General features: G+C 37.5%; 1 protein-coding gene across 1 annotated transcript; it reads right to left on the minus strand.

Annotated features, from left to right (window-relative positions):
- Positions 1–450: 450 nt before the first annotated feature.
- On the minus strand, positions 451–8,312 carry LOC110867908. Its single transcript, XM_022116963.2, has 21 exons — positions 7,100–8,312; positions 6,334–6,449; positions 6,009–6,217; positions 5,794–5,913; positions 4,967–5,095; positions 4,770–4,895; positions 4,633–4,688; positions 4,448–4,547; positions 4,236–4,353; positions 3,901–4,110; positions 3,478–3,808; positions 3,306–3,399; positions 2,990–3,098; positions 2,621–2,889; positions 2,422–2,549; positions 1,905–2,328; positions 1,582–1,832; positions 1,304–1,511; positions 981–1,223; positions 808–887; positions 451–732 (listed from the first exon to the last, which is right to left on the minus strand). Exons 1-21 carry the CDS (start codon positions 7,915–7,917, stop codon positions 582–584), a joined length of 4,290 nt encoding a protein of 1,429 aa, XP_021972655.1. The 5' UTR covers positions 7,918–8,312; the 3' UTR covers positions 451–581.
- Positions 8,313–19,390: the final 11,078 nt, after the last annotated feature.

Raw genomic sequence — 19,390 nt, forward strand, 5'->3', positions numbered from 1 at the left:
AATATATTGTTTTTCCCGATATCAGTACATTTCTTAGTTCTACCATTCATTGTTCCTCATATTGCTTTTTATTGCTAGTGTTAGTGTTTTAAGTCATAATTGTTATTTGTTAGTGTTAAATGTTATTCCTACTTGCTACAATTGTTAGTGTTTTGCAAGTTGCAAAAGATTAATTTGTTAATGATAGAAGAGTATCCAGAATTGTTAGTGTTAAATTGCTATATATATAAATTTAGCATGATATTAAAATTACTAATATCCCACCGCGATAATTGATATCTCAAATATCGGTCCTTGACCGATATCCGATATTTTACCGCATTAACTACTTGGGATAAATCAATGCAACATGGTCAAGTCAAGATGTATATATGCTAGCCGTGGTTCTATTATCATGCCATTAAAAAAATTGTAATAAAGATTCTTAAGAAAACAAAAAGTAGCAATAACTATAAGAAATTACCCGAAGTTTATTTATATAAAACAACGATAAACTTGGAGCAATATCCTTTTAGCCTAGTAGAATGAACAGCCAAAAAAGGTAGATTCGAAAATTAATAAATAAATAAATAGACCTAAAGCTATGACGATTGCCAAAACATGTCAGTGTCACCACTATATAACGACCGATCTTGAATTTCTAAGTTTGCAATATGCCAATTTATGAAGATAGACTGGATGCATTTACACAAAACTAGCGCAACTGGAAATATCCACCACTCGCTTTCCTCCCTGCACCAAACAAAATTATCAACATGTCTATACATCCAAAACAACAACTTTAGAACAAGGTTAAAATGTTCTCACATGGTCCACGGCTGGAGATCTGAAGGCGTTTTACTAGCCTGACTCGAGTAATGAGCATAACCACAGAAAAAAGCAACCACCTGCCGTAACAAACAAAAAGTTAGCCAGAAATATAACAATCAATATTTGAATCATCAAGTTTATATTTCGATAATGGTTGACCATGGACTTACGACGTTGACTAAGGATGTTATGTTCCAGAGAGCATATATACGGGCCAGCCCGGCTGACCGCCTAGGTCCTTGACTAAACAGAGCATTGATACCAGCAGGAAACGGAAGCAATATCCCGAGTGGCAAAATTAATAGAACCAAGAATACGTGTGCTAAAGAAAAAGAATATAACTGGAGCAATGTAAGCAAAACAAGACTAAAATCTCCCAATAGTAGCATTGAGATCACCAAACCAACTAGATCCTGCAACCGTTGTTCAAATTTTAGTAAAACAATACATTTGTTTTATTTATATAATAGCAGATGGAGGAATTAGAAGTAACCTGGTGGCCAACGGGTTTGGTGTTATGGATAATAAAGGAGAGAGAATATGAAACTATTTGTCGGTTTTCTTTTAGTGATTTGACACTGTCGATATCTAATACTCTACCATAACTCTTTTTTTGTATCAGGTTCTCATTGATATCCCCCTGCCCCTGATATGCAGCCTTATCTTCTCTTGAATCTTCTCGAAAGACATTATCATTATTACTGTCAAAGGAATAGAAAGAGTTAATGATTACATTCAAGAAGAAAATACAGGTTAATAGAAAAACTTTACCTAGGCAGCTGTCCCGTTGGGTCACCCCGTACGGAAGTTACGACAATTCCATATTGATGATTGTCCCCACTTGTAGCTTGAAACAAAGCCAGGTCAACGCGTACACCGTAAATCTTTAATGTCGGATTGGCATAAGTTTCAATCCACGTGACAATTGGGGAAAACATCACCCTAAGTCGACCTCTACGAACCAACCGCAATTGTGCGTTTAAACCAGCTACAAACCGATACCAAGTGGTAGGAGGTACACACTGAAAATAAACAAGATATTGAAATTGATCATGGGAGAACTGATTTCAAAGACCCTATGTAAGTATACTGACCTGATTCATGAGAGTTGTGATGACATTGTCACTATGAAGTGAGAAGGGAGCCATGTAACTTCCGTCACCACCAAACAAAAGAGACAATGGAAATCTTTGATGAAGACGAGGAGGGAGATCGCTTCTTTTTTCATCGCCGCCAAGAAAGAAGTCCACATAAGCTAGCATTAAATCAGATGTTGCAGCTACCTTTAGGCCTTCATAAAGAGCACGTGATCGACAAGAACGCAAGCAGGCATGGTCATACTCAGACCTAACAAACTCGCGTAGTCTTTGCAACTTCAACTTTTGCCTCCATTGTTGCCATGACCATGCAAGAGGATAAGCAAGGAAAAAAAGAATGTTGTAAATTGATCCCTCCCACCATTGATAAGTCGCTAGCGCGTTAATTTCTTCTACAAATCTATTAAACGCACCCTCATACCTGCAATTTTAATCAATTACTCTAGTAACATGTTCATCGCACACACACACACACAAAATAAACGGAACATGGTAACAATGGTTAAGAAATTACACAATATCTATGACTTGTTCGGGAGGTGTGTGCAGAAGATGCCACGGTTCCCTGAACGTATTTTGTCCCATAAAGTACATCCTATGCACATGACCTTGAGAGTCCTCCACTCTGTTTGTTTCCAACACCTACAACAATTACAATCAATTAATAACCAAAAATAATATTATAAAAAAAAAAGTTAAAACAAATATAAAACCTCATTGAGAGACTCCAAGAATGGGAATGAGTGATCGATCTGAGAGCCATGTGTTGGAGCAGACCCTGATGACTCATCAAATCCTGCAAACTTCATTCTTGCAACGCTAAGCACCAATGCTAAGAGAATAAGAAGGCCCAATAGAAGAAGCCCAAATAACCAAGGGCCGCCAAATGTGTCCATTAACTCTTCAAGAGCAGTGTAACAATGTGGCATATGATATTTGTCTGATATGCATTTGTAGGGACATGGAGTTTCAATGGTGCCCCCTAACAGGTGATGACGATTGTATCAATCAAACAACTCATAACTCATAAGATTAATACAAGAAAAAACAAAATTACAATACTCTAGCCGGTAACTCAATACCTCGTACTTTAATATAGTATGCACGATGAGGAAGCTCATTGGCTGGGCAATCAAAACATAGTTCCCTGTCAGATCCTGTAACATTTTTGTATGTACCAATAGGGCATTCCTGTTCAAAATGTAACAATTAATCCACAAAAAAAAAAAAAAATCTCTAAAAATGTCTCAGTGTCATCGTTAAATAGGTGTTAAGTATATCATGATATGAATGGTATAAGAAGAGATTATATATGTAGAATCTTAAAGAAACTAGTTATTAATATGATAGAAGAAAACTAATAAGAAAATATCGTTTTAACGCATAAGATCAACATACCTCGCAAAATGTGCCGTATAGCCCCTTCGGACAAGATTTTCCAGTCACTGTTCCAGTTTCGCCAGCACCTTCTTCATTTCCACCCAACCCTCCCCTAGATCAATATAATTAAAAATAACATTTATATAATCTAGTATTTGACAAATATATGTGAAGAAAGATTTTGACGAACCAAGCAGAGATGTTTCCTTTGACAGTAGCAACAGGTTGATATATTTCCCCGGTTGGTATGCGTGACCAATGAAAATGGATTCTTCCACCCCCACCACCACCGCTCCCGTTTTCACTTCCATGACCGCCATCGCTCGAAAGAAATCCAGACTCACCAACTGTCAAAGCATTCAAGAACACAAGAATTGATCCACCAGACCCCCCACCCCCACCCCCATCCTCATCCCCTTGGAACCAATCATCATATTTTCCGACACTATGACTTCCTCCGTCAGCTCCTAATGAACCATCAACATACAAACTTGACAAGGGATGATCCAACGAACCAATCACTGCATAAAGATAAATAAAATTCTTATTATTTGCATACTTATATTAGATCGAAATATGAAGGATAAACACCATTTGGACAACATGAGCTCACCTATAACACCACCACCAGCAGTTGAGTCAGTAATGTCATCATTTCCTCCTCCACTACCTAACCAACAAGGCAAATCGGCATTTCCGTATGGAAGCCCGCCCTCAATGCAGGTCCCGTTATAACAACCATACCCACCACTACCACCATAACCACCCCCACTGCCAACACCAACACTCAACACTTCCCCCTTGCCGATACCTCCTATGCAACCTGTTTGTTAACACACCAGTATACTTATACAAATTACAACTTCATTTAACTACAGGTGGCATTTCAACCCACTAACGGTTAGATGGGTCAATTTGAACAATACTTAGTTTTCAGTTAGTGAGTACCCATCTTTGAGGAACTAATTGTCCCAGTAGATTCAACAGTAACACTCCTTGCCCTATGGAAGTTAACAACAGACCCTTTTATAAGGCCTTGAACCAGGATATCTTCAACACGACAGATCTGGAAGAACAAGTAATTTTATATATCAGATTATTATTGACAAAAGAGTCAAACATACGACAACCTATTATAAAGCTTTTTTACAATCAATTACCTGAAGAGTAAAGGACAATGAAGCATTCACATTGCAGTCGTCTGGTGGATTCAGTAGTTCATTTGGACATTGTTGAGATTCACAACTCAGTTTCGGCACCCTAACAGATTAGAAATAATACTTGGAGTAAGTTGTATAAAAGCATCTTGGAATAAGTTGCTGTTACAGAACAGAAACAGACTTACACAGCATTAGCTGTCATATTTTCTAAGGGCCCGCGTAAAACAGATCCGGGACCCACCTTTGAACAAGAAAAAAGTAAAAGTATCAGTTACAAGAGTACCAGATGACTATAAGATCACAGCAGAAGACGGGCACTTACATTGACACCATAAAACAGGGACAGAACGAGACGTTGTGCTTCAATATGGTCACCGGGCCCTGACAAGTTTAATAAACCTTGCCCATGAACCCCAAGATTAGCATTTGAGCGTATGGAAGAAGACTCCTGACATAACAAAATGGTAAGTAAAAATATCATACCATAAAAACATTAACTCGTATAATTCTTGTGAGAACCTTGAGGACAATAAGATTGCTAGCCTCAAGAAACGAATTCTGCACATTCGTGTCACCGTCAACATCTATAAGCAATTGTGACTTCCACATCAAGAACATTTTCACAGACATGCGCAGAGCACCATAAACCTGAAATACCAAATTTTGACGTCAAACAAGAGTTGTTACTGTAAACGACACATTATATAATGTTAGTTGCAAAGGTGTGTATAGTTTTCGCACTAGATCGCTTATTTTTTTAGTATTACTCATATATCCTATGAATTTCATTTCGCACCGGAAACTATTCTAGGAGAAGTTCGAACATGGGTTATTTTCTAACGTTTGTTGCATCAAAACTTGTAACAGACAATTCCTATAGCTCATTGACATTTGATAACCTTGTAACAGACAATTAAAGAAAAGTTGATGGTCTTCTAATTTATCGCAAATACATTTTTGTCTATACATCACATAAAAGTTCTGTTTTTCATACTCTACGTTAACTTATAATAACACAAATTAATTCAGCAGAAAGTTGAACTGAATCCATGAGTCAATTTGATTCACAGAATCACAATTCATGACTCATTTGAAAGGGTGTGCATTTATGGATAAAACAAAAGAGCACATAAAAATAACAAATATCAACTCACAATCTACCAAATCAAAAGGCATTTAATATTTATAATTTACAAACGATATCTGTAGGAAATCTTTGGAATCAGTTGTATATAGGACAGAATATAGTTAACAGTTAAGATTATTACTAGTCAGGGAATTCTTATGATACATTTTTGTTTTATGTCTTTTTAGAGTTGTACATTATGCAAAACATGGTTGCTTGCCTTGATTATAGAATCACTCATCAGCAGTTCTTCTGCCACTAACTCGAATTCTGACAAAGCATAATGTGCCAATCCAAAGCTCAAGATACCTCCATCAAGAACACTAATTTGCCCTTGAACCTAAATAAAACATCATAATAAATAACCGAACACGATCTCATATTGCAGGATTAATGTAGATCCTTACAAAAAAAATATATATATATTTTGCTGACCTGGATACGGCTCCAAAGCAAGGGAACAGAGACCTTGGCAGAATTTTGGATAAAAATATTTGTCATAAGGGGCTGATATGAGACCTCCATCAACACGGTGTCTGTGTCGGTTGTCATGTTGAAATTGTCAACCGTAAGACTCCGAGTTACGGAATCATAAAAAGTCCCTGCAGCACCCGCATTTGATGGGCATCCCACACTATTACCACCTGCAATAAAACAAATATATAGTACATAACTTTATTCTCCGAATGCTTAAAAAAATAAGCACGTTTGCAATACTATTTTTGAAAGTAAAACTCCTAAAAGAGTGCTACAATTCTACCATGGACAAGGATTCTGGGTTCTTCATGCCTACTATAAACGTCAGCAGAAATTCTTCCTCCGCCACCACCACCAAAACCATCACCTCCACAAGCACTTATGAAACCACTTCCAGTCCTGCACTTATGAATAAATCAATTTCGGTCCATCAACCTAATTACAATTTTACTTCTTCTGAACTATGACAACCTTGTTACAAGGTTTATGTCCATCAACAAAATGGAGTGGAAGAAAACAAGGCAACTTTCCTGATTGACTAGATTTTTGTGATGTCGATATAAGAAAAGACACACGCAAGTATGCCATCAAGATTTTTAGGTACTTAATTAAAAATACTTGCATGTACATCATTATTTAGGTAACTAATTAAAGAGGACAAAAATATTCAAGATCTAGAACGCAGCATCCATTCAAAGAATAGAACATCAGAATGACAATGACAACGTTACCAAATGATTGTTTTAGAAGCACCAAATAAATTTCAGTCAACAGTTATACTAAATGCTTAACAAATGTAGATAAATATAGTTACTAATTACGTAAGCAAGATATGTATAGAATTTTCCCATAATAGTGTTAGTGCTCATGGTTTCCAATAGTCTCAGTCTAACAAAGTTCCAAAGATGTTCTGCAAGCAAATGACTTTCAATCCCTTCTAAATATTAATTACGTATACATTGCTACAAGCAAATTCGGTACTCTATAATGTAACGCAAACTAGCTAACTCATACTATGTCAAAAAATTCAGTAAAGTACAAGAAATTACATCTTATAACCCTTGAGGTAGATGCTGCCACCCGAACCACCACCACCCTTCGTGCCACCATCACCGCCTTCAGCCAATAAAGTACCATTCATCTCAATATGACTCCTAACCACAACTTTTATCCTCCCACCACCACCACCGCCATAATCCACCTCCTTACTAGTAGTCCCACCTTTACTCCCATAGTTCCACGGCTTCTGCATACTTGACCACGAATACGCATCCCCTCCCCAAACATCCTCCGGAAGCTTCTTATCACTCAACAAACACGCAGCTCCTCGTCCACCATAACCACCACCCGCTCCATCAAGCCCGTGCGGCGTCCCACTCGTCTGCTCCGGCGGATCACCACCTAAACCAGTAGTGTTCACCAACGACCCCTCCCCGAAACTCGCATTCGTAGCCTCGAGATACAACGACCCAACCACAATCCGCGCGTTTTCGCCTAGTCTAAAGTCCCCTGTCACATTTATCCCAAGCTCACACCCCGGACTAACCGTACAACTCACCGTCACATTTGGAAGGATAAAAAAATTCCCCTTCCCTGCTATATACATATTCTGAGTCAAATTCAAACTATCAACTACCTCACAAGTAGTATCTAACGACCCTATGCCACCGAGCCCATCCTCGCACGTAGTAGAGGGCGGGTGAGGCGGCGGTGGCGGCGGAGCCGGTGGCGAGTAATCCTGCCGAAACAAGCTCATAATTCCATCACTATCATCACCAAAATCATCTAAATCCAATCCACTGATCAACAAAATAGTGCTTAACACGAACAAAAACCGTACGATTATTGAAAACATACAGCTCACCATTGCTAAATCGATGAAATTGATGTGTCATTACATCAATCGCATCGTAAAAGTGATGAAAACAGCAAAATAAAGATCAATTGTTGACTGAAAACATGCGAATTAGATGAGGAAACTGGTTAATTAGGTTACGTGATGCGTAATTATGATGAACAAGTGAGGTTTACGATTATGGAAATTGGGGATTTTGTGAAAACAAAACCCTAGAGAATGATCTTTTGGTCTAAAAGGAGTGTGTGATGTGTGTGTTTTTGGTAGGCGAAAAAGCAGTTAAATTTTGAAGGAAGCTAATGCTGGTTTTGACAGAGTGAAATGTTCTAAAGGGTAAGAGTGATGGCTTATTGACTCGTACGTTCTGGAGTAATGTTTGTACGTTGGGTTGGAGGAATTGGTTTTGGTAGGGGAAGATGTAAAGTCGTAGGGCGACAGCTTTGAGTCAAATGACCAACTACTCTTCTCTAATATTCGAAGGAATGAGGATTATCACGTGACTTGCACGTGGATGGCTATAAATAGATAAAGAATTCTTTTTTTTTGAAGTATTTGTCTTGTTTGAATTAAATGGTGCATAAGAACATTAATAACGTCACTAAAACCAATACTTTTACCTTATCAATAATAAGTAGTGCTCAGTAGTGGTAAGGATGAATAATGCCCTCAGTATAATCATTTGGCATTTTTCTAAAATGAGTGTAGTGATGATGTGAGCATTATATTATAAGAGGGTAGAGAATTAAATAAAAATAAAAACCCCAACAAAAAAAGTTATTGGTCAAAAAAATGAAGATTAAATGTAATTGGCCATTCAAAATTGCACAAAACGTGATTTGAAAAAAGCATGGGTAAGATACATTCCTTTAAATTCAGCACATTAACACTTTAAATCCTGTAAAGTGCAATATTTGTGAGTATTTAGGTATAATTAGTTTGCCAAAGAAAAAAATCAATAATAAATAGAAAGTCTAATAATTACTAAATTTTTAGATGAACAAGGAAGCCAGTATTAGTTGGGTCAATCTCATATAAGAATACATGTTTAGATGGTTTAGCTCATAATCTTTTATCTGAACTTGAAATTGATTTATATTCGGCTCAAGTTAACTTGTGGATTGGTGAGTTATCTTATTCAGTGGCGGATCTAAAAAATCCGCATAGGGGTAACTTGCTAACAGACCACCACCCCATTATTATTCGGTCGAATATGTACCAACTACTTTTAAGACCATACGCTGTAGAGGGGGTTGAACTTGGGTCGTCATTCGACACATCAGCGCGCATTAGAAACGGGGCATGGTGCAAAAACAGAGGGTGTGGGAAGGTGCGTGGAAGAGTGGCGTTATTCGACACGTGGCACCTAGTTTTTGTTATTATTTTATATTAAAAATTAAAAAAACTATTAAATTTAAATAAAAAACATTAATATAAATTGCATAAACAATATAAATTTAAAAATTACATAACAATAAAAAAATTACAAGTATATACGCAAAACTTCTGTATGATCATATTACAAATTACATAACATTATAAAAAACATTAATATATAAATTGCATAAACAAGGTAAATTTATTATGAGATTTTATCAAGCGAAACTACATCTCGAGGTTGGAAAGAGAGGGAGTTAGGTGGGAAATGTATATTGAGTTACACTTTAGCCAATTGGCACGTACGGCACACGTGGGTGAAAACTTCAAAGGTGGTTAGGTAGAGAAGTGTGCTTTCTATTTTGGGAATAAAATTTGTTTTCCACATTATTTGGAATTATAGAAGAAACAACGTTTTCTAAACTTCATGTTGGTAATTTATATTAGCAATTTTGATTTTTTTTTTATCCAAGTGATTTTGATGTGTTGAAGTTTTAAAAATGATTCATTTGCTTATTTATGCACTACTATTATATTCAAATAATATAAATTCTATCCTTTTGTTAGTATATAAATTACGCTTTGGAGTTTAAGATTAAAGAATAAATATTGCATTTCAACATCTTTTTTATATTATTGAGATTTTAGAATTGAAAGAAAAAATTACTTATCTTATTTTTCTGGCATTAATTTTTCTTTTAAATTGAACCATCCCTTACACACCACATACACACATATATATACACATATATATATGGTTTAAATCAAATGCAAATACACTAACGTACAAAGGGTGCGAACTAACCGAAAAAAAGTGACGCATTTGCAAACTTGTAAATAAGAAAGTATACATAACTAAACTAAACAATTATGTTAGTTAAACAAAATAGTTACTTTAGTTATATCTAGTTACATAATGACTCTAATTTATACAAAGAATTACTCTAATTATAATTACATAATTACCCTACTTATGAAAATAATTACGCTAATTATACAAATACATATGCAAACCTTCATCAGATTCAAAATACATAATTTTATAATTACTCTAGTTTTACAAATAATTACTCTAGTTATACTAGCAATTATAGTACTTATAATTATAGTAATTACTCTTGTTGGATACCTAGGAGTGGACTGCTTCATCAGACCGACTTTACTTATTCTCATCTGTTAGACTTACAAAAGAACACATGATATTCAAAAGCCAAACATATAACAGTTGATGAAGCATTCTCCTCCCAAAGATAGTAAATCTTAAACACTAATTAGAACATTTGTTGAAAACATTCAATTTACAAATTGTTTGTTCTTCATCGTTTAAACTTACAAGTATAACAAACTCAGATCCAACAATTGGTATCAGAGCTTGGTCACATTAAACTCGATTTCACAATCAGTGTAATATTCAAATATTATCTCACAAAGAGATCCAATTTGTTCATTGTATCTGAATTCATAGTTTAAAGTATAACTTTTAAAAGGTTTACATACTCTGTTTTCACAAAACATCAAAAGGAATGGCACAAAACAATCATGATACCCATAATACCTGCTTCAGCAAAAAAGCCTCCAATGCTTGTCAGATCCGAGTATAATATTTGGCAACGTAGGATGGCTCACGTGTTTGCTCAATAGAACTCGGTATGTTGGAAGTCCGTTATATTCAGACCTCACATTCTAATGGTACCTAGTACCGAAAATCCAAATGTTCTAGAGCCAAAGAAGCCGGAAATTACTCAAAGCAAGATTTTCAAAATTTTGAGCTAGATGCAAAGGCCTTTAGCATTGTGGCCATGACACTATCAAATGAAATCTACGTTGGCCTATTACATTGAGGAATATGATTAAAATTCTATTTTTAATCATTTTTGTGAGGAGAAATTATTAAAATGCTTAAAATCCTTATTTTGTGAATTTAAGCGCATATTGCGCAATACCGCGCGTATACTGGAAAACAGACAACGCCGCCAGCCAAGACAAATAAAATATTGTTCAGCAATATTATGGCAAGTTAAATTTTATAGAATGATAAAATAATTTTAAACTTATTAAAACGCGAGATAAAATACCCGGTAGTCAGTTAAATACATGTTTTTGCTTATATATATATGCATGTATAAGTGAGATGTGTGTGCATCTGTAGGTGGCGGCCCCATGGGGTGCCCACCTTTTCTCTTTTGTGCCAAGTGTTGGGCTAGGAAGAAATCCAATCATTTCCAAATTTCTAACATTCCACATTTAACACTTTCTAACATCAAAAACCTTTCATCTTTCTCCTCGTCTCTACTTACGGTCAAAACCACCACAACCACTTCCATTTTCAAATTTTGAACACTTCCTTGAATATTCAAGTCCATTCTAAGTAGCTTTCAAGTTGTTTTGAAGATTCAAAGGAGCTTTCAAGTGATTCCAAGGAAGTGCAAGCCCCATATCATCAAAAATCTCATCAAAACCCACTTATATTCTTGAAAGGTATAAACTTATTTTCAAGTTCATGTTTTTGTTTCTTGATGATGATGATAGAAGGTTTCTCAAACACATGGATTCTCTACAACAATTGAACTCTAAATAACAAATGGTTTTAAATAAAATAAAAAATGGAAGTATATGTGTGTGTATATAGCCGTGAGTGTGTGTACGTAAGGGTTAGTGGTTGTATTTTGATTGATATGATTCTTGAAAGATGATTGTATGTATGATCAAAAAGAGATTCTTGTAAAAGTTTGTATGATTAAAGTTGAAAGAATGAAAAGTGATTTCTTGGATGGATGTGTATATATGCATGTGTCGTATATATGTATATATGTATGCATACACTTGAATTTTGTTCACTAGTGTATAAAATGTTACATACATTAAAGTCTTGATGATTGTATGCATGATGTTATTTAAGATAGTGTCTTGGAATTATATGTAAGATAATAGATGAATGTTGGATGAGATTAATTAGCTAGATGATGATGAGTTGATGATCATGCATTAAGTGTTTGTACATAAGTGATAGTGATGATATGAAAGTGAAATAGGGATGAATGAAATGATAAAAGAAAAGTGAATTAAATCAGATTATATGCATGTTAAAATAATGTGATATGACCGTGTTTTGATAATACAAAGATATGTCATAAGTTTAAGTTTGGTAGTTTTGCATGTTGTACATGAAGCTTAAAAAGTAGTAAAATTGGTGAAATGCATGATTTATGTGACTTACATGAAATATGCACTAATATGATTATTAGTACCATTTTATTTAGTAAATAGCATGTATTAATATGAAGTCGTGATGATTTGGGATGGTTATAGTAAAGTTCAGTACAAGACTATGCGTTAAAAACGGTAACAATCGGCTTTTAAAGTGATTTTTGCAAACTGTTTTAAATCAGATTATAAACTGATATTTTTATGATAAATATAAGTATTATAACTTATATTAAGTATCTTTGGTGTTTGGCTAGTCATACGTGACTTCCGACGCCCGAAAATGTTACCGAAAACGTTAAAATACGCATATTTCAACGTACGCGAAAACGGGTTGTTCAAGGGTGAACTTTATGTGTTACAATGTGATACATGAATATGAGTATGTGTAATGTGATATATTAAGTGTTGACATGATAGTAGGAGTTAAGACTATGCATGTGCATTTGTACTGCTAAAACGATAATTTCGTTAAATATCACGTTAAATATATAACTTATTTGTCGAGCATGAAAATAATACATAGGTTAACTTGATGAGTTATTTTGTATATAAATTCTTTACAAAATGATAAAATGTATAAGTTGATGCAATACATGGAATACGATATTGTCACAGCCCCTGACCCCATCCTGGGAGCAGGAGCCGCGAACCAGTCAGATGGTATCGGTGTTTATTAATTTGGCAGCGGAAATTTTTATAAGGACCGTAGTTAGGAAATATTTTTATCAGAGTTAAACACCAAAATGTTTAAAATAGATAAATGGGATAAAACCCAAGTTTTCTTTACAATACATTTATAGGGATAAACCCCAATTATTTAAAACAAAATCTCCTTTTTATTTAGGTTACTTTTATAGCCACTTTTCTAAGCCTTCGGCGCTCTCCAGCTGGCTTCTAATTGGCTTTCACATTTTGTTACCTGAAACGCGTTTAAAAACATTTTGTCAGTGGGAAATACTGGTGAGTGAATCCCAGTTTAATCAAAACAGGTTTTATCATTCTACAGTATTGAGAGCGATTACAATGTTTACATCTACACAATTACTCATTCAGTACTGTCAATCCTGACTGGTGGGTCATATTACACATTGGCTAACCCTTTGTCCAATAGTAACGTGTTCCACATTTTGTATACAAAACCCCAACATACCGGCAGTAATTGAAGAATTACAAAGACTCAATCACTGTTAATTATAATTAAATAAATAAAGGTTTTGTAAAAATAGTTTGTAAAAAGGTTTACAAAAAAGGAGATTACTCACATTGCTATTTTAGACTTTTCCCTGTGGTTTCCTGGTTATAATCTAATAAATTAAACAATGCACACGCGTTAGTATAATAACCCAATATTCACACTGGTGATACCCTCCCCGAGACAGAACTCCAACGACTACGTCGGGCAGAACCTCGACAGCCGTTACGAAGCACTAGATAAATCGGACAGCGTATCTAATACGTAACTAGGGGTTATAATACTTACATCGAGGCAAAGCTTCGCTATTTTAGTGGGTATAATGCCTGGGTATTACTTTAGCTATTCAGAAATTAGAGAGAGAATCGAGAGAAATGAACGACGAAAATGAAATGCTTGAGCTCCCACTTTATAGGGCTGATCGTCGAGTCCCTCGCGCCCCGCGACGAAGCCAAGCGTGGCTTTTGCGGCCTGCGCCGTAGGGGTTCTAGGGCGTAGTTGGGATCAGTCACACGCATAGGTTTGACACGCACTCGACCCGTGGCGGCACCGGGTGAGGGCGGGTGGCCAGGCGCTTGCGCCCCGCGACGGCCTATGTTGAATCTGTCGCGTCGTGCCAAAGACCATTAAAAATTGTTTTATTTTATTTTTGTAAAATTAAAGGTGTTCGGGACCGGTTTTCGTATACAGGGTGTATTTTAGAGCGCGAAGGGATGTCAGGGGTGTTTTAGGAGGGTTGTTACATTATTTAATAAAATATGTAATGCACTCGCATTATGTATAGTAACCCAATTCAACTTTATCCCTACATCACGAGACAGAACCTCAACGTACTTAGTCGGGCAGAGCCTTGACATGCGTTGGTGGGTCCTAAATTGTAACACCTCAAAATTTTGCGTCCAATAATGTATTGACACGTGTCATAAGTTTGCACGTGGTATTAAATACTAAATAAGGACTAAAGTTGACAAACATTGAAAGTATGTAAATTCGAGGGTTAAAAATGTCAACGAGGGATAAATATACTGTACAGTAACCCTAAATGATGCTCGTACCTTCAAATGAATAAATCATGGATCGTACGGAACGAAATGTGGAAGAAAGTGAGAGATTACAAACTACAGGGGTTAAATGTGTCAACATGTATAAGTTATACCTCTGAGTGACCCTTTAACGAACCCGAGACTTTGTAACAGTAAATTACGCTCACTAGAATGTACGATATAAATTTCGCGAAGTTCCGTTTTAAAACGAGAAAGTTATGATCAAATTCGTATGCGAGGGGTTAAAAGCGTCAACAATGAAAGTTAAGACTTTTCGGGTAGTAATAAAACTAACCGGGGACTTAACGGCGCGGGTAAAAGTCACGGGGCCCTTGTACGTAATTAACGAGGCCCAAAACGCAAAGTTACCCCTTCAAATCGCCAAAGGCCAGTGCAATGATTACAAAAGATTTGAAAATCTTGAAAAATAGGTTTTAGGCGGGCCGCGTTAAAGAAACAAGAGATCTTACGCGGGCCACGCTGACAGTATAGATATGGGCTCTGACATTGTGATTCAGGCGACCCGCGTAAAGGTTACCTGATCATTAACGCGGGCCGTGTCAGCCCCCCAGATGCAGAAAAGTCGGACAGAAGCACTCTTTACTGTTTTAACCGACATATATGCCATTATTGTGAGCATGGGCGCCCCCTAAACGTCTCCTAGCACTCAGGGACAGTTGTTGATCATCTAGAAACACTTGTAGGGCTTGTTGTAATGATCTTATGGCTCTAAATTGGCTATAAAAGGCCATTGTGATGCAACATTGTTCCTCACACCTTCAACTGCTTTCTTGACCACTTCTGGAGCTCAAGAGCCTTCAATACTCATCCCTGGTCGTGCATAGGACTCTTGTAAGTATGCTCCACCCTTTGTGGTTTAGTTTTTGCTTAGTTACAGCCTAAAAGTCAATCCGTCATAATTAACGATTGACTTAACGATAAATCCCAAATGGTCCAGTGATTTGTCGAATCAAAGGTAGTTATATGTTGGTAATTATATGGGCATTAAACCCCTAAAAGGGCACCCTCTGATTCCCACTCTAACTAGTCCAAATGTCGGGTCAAAGTTGCTTAGAAAAAGTCAACAGAATGCTAAATTACGATTTAATGCATAATCAGTAATGTAGATGGTGTGTAACCTGTTTTAACACTCATATAACATGATAATAAGTATATTAACTAGTCTAAGCTTGTTTGATCCGATGATTTACTGTTTTGACCCGGTTCAGAACCGAAAGTCGCAAAGCTTTGACTTTTGCTTTGACATCAGTTCTGACCCGTTATGGTATGATTTAGATATGCCTTAGGACTCTCCTAGGACCAGGTTACATGATGGTATAACCCTCTGTGACCGGTTCGTTGTTTGTCCAAGTCTTTAGCACATTTCCGTTAAGAGCTTAAAAGTTGACCATAACGCCCTTTTTACTTTAAAACGAGAATTGTGGACATGTGAAAGGACAATAACCTTAGTTACTGATTTCTAAGCATGTCCCTAAAATTTCGTGTCAATCCGAGGTCAAGAATAGGAGTTATGCTAAATAGCGCAATTACGGAAACTTTAGTAATTAAATGGCGCAATTAGCATAAAGCCTATCTAAACCCAAATTTCGACACCAAATCTTTTATACACTGATGTAACCCTCAACCTTCGTTTATACCTCTCCAGCGTTCTGTTTCGCACCGTTCCTATGGCGATCCTACTCCTTTCTTCCAAGGCCAGTTCAACCCGGCTGATTACGTCCAAGAACCAATAGGTTATAACCCTTTAGGACCAAGAGATCACTTTTCCGAAGATAATGCGATGGATATGGACGAGGACACGGATCCCATCGAACCCGCAAGAGGTACACCCAACCATCCTATCGAGATCTCTGATGGGTCATCCTTCCATGGAACACCCTATCAAGGTCCCGACAGTTTCCAGGCGAGGTTTAACCAGTGTGAGTGGTACTTTACGCCCTCTCACCATTCTTCACCTCACCAGCAGCAACAGCAGCAGCAGGATCCCTCCGAGGATTCGTGTTTTGTGGCAGTTACGCCACCGCCTCCTCCGCCACCAGTTCATCAAGCACCTCCAGATCCGCCTAGGCGTAGAAGATCAGGCGCGCGGATGTCCACCCGAGGAGGGGAATTTCACTTTAGCACCCCTCGCCACTCGAGTGCAAGTCATTATCCGCCACTGCCTGAAGAACCACAGTTAGGTGAACCTTCGAGTCACCCTGCAGAGGTGAATTCTGCACCAGTTGCACCACCTCCGCCACCATTCGGCTATGACAATCTGATACCAGCGTACGCCGGTTCCACAGCGTACAACCCGTTTGAGCAACCGACTCACACTCACTATAACTATATGGGCGGCGACCCATACGTAGAAGCGGCGACAAATTACCACGCCCTTCATCCTGAGGTACCTTATGAAACACCTTAGGGAAGAGGATACACGACTCATGGGTATCCTATTCCCTCAAGAACTCCGGTTCAGCAACCGTCGCAGCAGCCACGTTTTTCTCCACCGGAGCAAGAAGAAATCCTCCACCGTTTAAACCGAGTGGAACGAGACTTTGAGCAAGAATGTAAAAATAATCGTGGATTCCTCAAAGGCCTAGCAAACCTATTAAAAGGGAGGAAGAAACGAGATCATTAGTCTTTATATGTACTATTGTATTTACTATTTCAGTCAAGTCCCTGCGTGGATTTGTGTTAGTCCCTGTGTGGACATTTAATGGTGTTTAGTCCCTGCGTGGACAATTGCATTTCAGTCCCTGCGTGGACTTATCTTTTCGTCCCTGTGCGGACATCTATCCTTGTATTTGGTCCCTGCGTGGACTTGTTTTTCTGTAAACCTCTACGTAGGTATGTTGTCTATTTAAAAGTCCCGTTTAGGGCAATATGTAATCTTTTTATATGTATTGGAATGATAAGTTATAAATTTCGTTTTGTCATTTTAATACGTTATTATATGAAATAAATTAAAAACCATTCCTTTTAAATAAATCTGCCTAAATAAAGAATCTTATTGGTGAAACCTAGCCTGGTGTCATTATAAGACCCGGCCAAGATGGTAAGACCTAATTAAAAGATTCAGATTCCTATTAACCTCTGTAAACATGTTAACGTTCTTGGCAGATGTGATTCGTTAAAATCACACGCGTCATTCTTATATACGAATCCATCAAGGGATTCCAAAACCCAAATTAATGATTTGTAAATCATGGGTTAAATCGTCAATAAAGATGATCATTTATTAAACGTCCATTAGTGATGTAGTGCCTACGGGCCATACTTATTGTCAAATAAGACAAAAGGCAGTTGTAGTCTATGACTCCCTGTCAGAAAGGGTAAAAGAACTATGGTTCAAACCTTCATGCCTTGATCTCTGAAATTCTGGCTAATAGTATATAAAACGTCCTTGTGACTAGGCTTTTGTGCCACTAACAATATTGTTTGTAATTAGGATAAGTTATATTCAAATCCTAAATAAAAATGATTAACAAATTAACCAAATATGGTCTATGTTTACCATGATTAATGAATTGCCATAAAAGACAATTCCATAAAAAACTCCTAAATAAAACTTTGTCATTATCTTGCTCAGCAGATCAAGATCTCAATGGCTGACCCAAATGAAGTTAATAGTCATTTAAAGGAGGATGACAATGATAACGCCCAAATTAATATAACGGGCGCTGAATTGAAAGCTTTGGTAGACAACGCTGTGAAGACGGCCTTAGATCGGCAATATGAAGAGTACAGCGAGTCTCGAAGCAGGACCCTATCTACACCACACTCAAAGCCAAGAACCCATTCTAAATCTCACAGCAAACCACCCTCAACCCCGTTTAAGCCTAAGAAGGACGACGATCGGCACTCATCAAATGAGAATAGTGTCCGTCCTAAGAATAAAGTGTTCGAAGATGCACCTCGCGCCAAGGGTTGCACGTATAAATACTTCGTTTCCTGCAAACCCCGAGATTTTACTGGGGAAAAAGGCGCGGTGGATTGTATGACCTGGCTAGACGAAATGGACACAGTGGTGGACATTAGTGGTTGTGCTGAGAGGGACGTGGTGAAGTTTGTATCACAGTCGTTTAAGGGTGAAGCCCTAGCATGGTGGAGATCATTGGTTCAAGCCTCTGGGAAGGCTGTTTTGTATAGCATGTCATGGGAGGAATTTATTGCTCTCATCAAAGAAAATTACTGCCCTCAGCACGAGGTTGAGAAGATAGAATCTGATTTCCTATCGCTGGTCATGAAGAACCTGGATTGCCAGGCATATCTCACAAGTTTCAACACTCTGTCGAGATTGGTTCCGTACCTTGTAACACCGGAACCCAAACGGATCGCGCGCTTCATTGGGGGTTTGGCCCCAGAGATAAAAGCTAGCGTAAAGGCTTCTAGGCCTGCTACTTTTAGATCCGTGGCAGATATATCTCTGTCACTCACACTGGATGCAGTGAGACAGAGATCTTTGAGAAATGCTGATAGTGAGAAGAGGAAACGTGAAGATGATGATTCACGTAGGTCTAACAAGAAGCACCGGGGGAATCGTGACCACAAGAAGGGGTTAGAGAACAAGAAGAATGATCGACAGTCGGGCGATAGGCCCAAGTGCAATGTTTGCAAGAAGCACCATTTCGGAAGGTGCAGGTTTGAACAGAACTCCCAACCG

This window comes from Helianthus annuus, chromosome 7, assembly GCF_002127325.2.
Source record: "Helianthus annuus cultivar XRQ/B chromosome 7, HanXRQr2.0-SUNRISE, whole genome shotgun sequence".
Taxonomy (NCBI): Eukaryota; Viridiplantae; Streptophyta; class Magnoliopsida; order Asterales; family Asteraceae; genus Helianthus; species Helianthus annuus.

Coding starts and splice junctions, on each gene's coding strand:
- LOC110867908 (XM_022116963.2), bottom strand. CDS start 7,917: ATGGTGAGCTGTATGTTTTCAATAATCGTACGGTTTTTGTTCGTGTTA. Junction 2,329..2,421: donor GAACAAGTCATAGATATTGT/GTAATTTCTTAA, acceptor TTAAAATTGCAG/GTATGAGGGTGCGTTTAATA. Junction 1,833..1,904: donor TCACAACTCTCATGAATCAG/GTCAGTATACTT, acceptor GTTTATTTTCAG/TGTGTACCTCCTACCACTTG.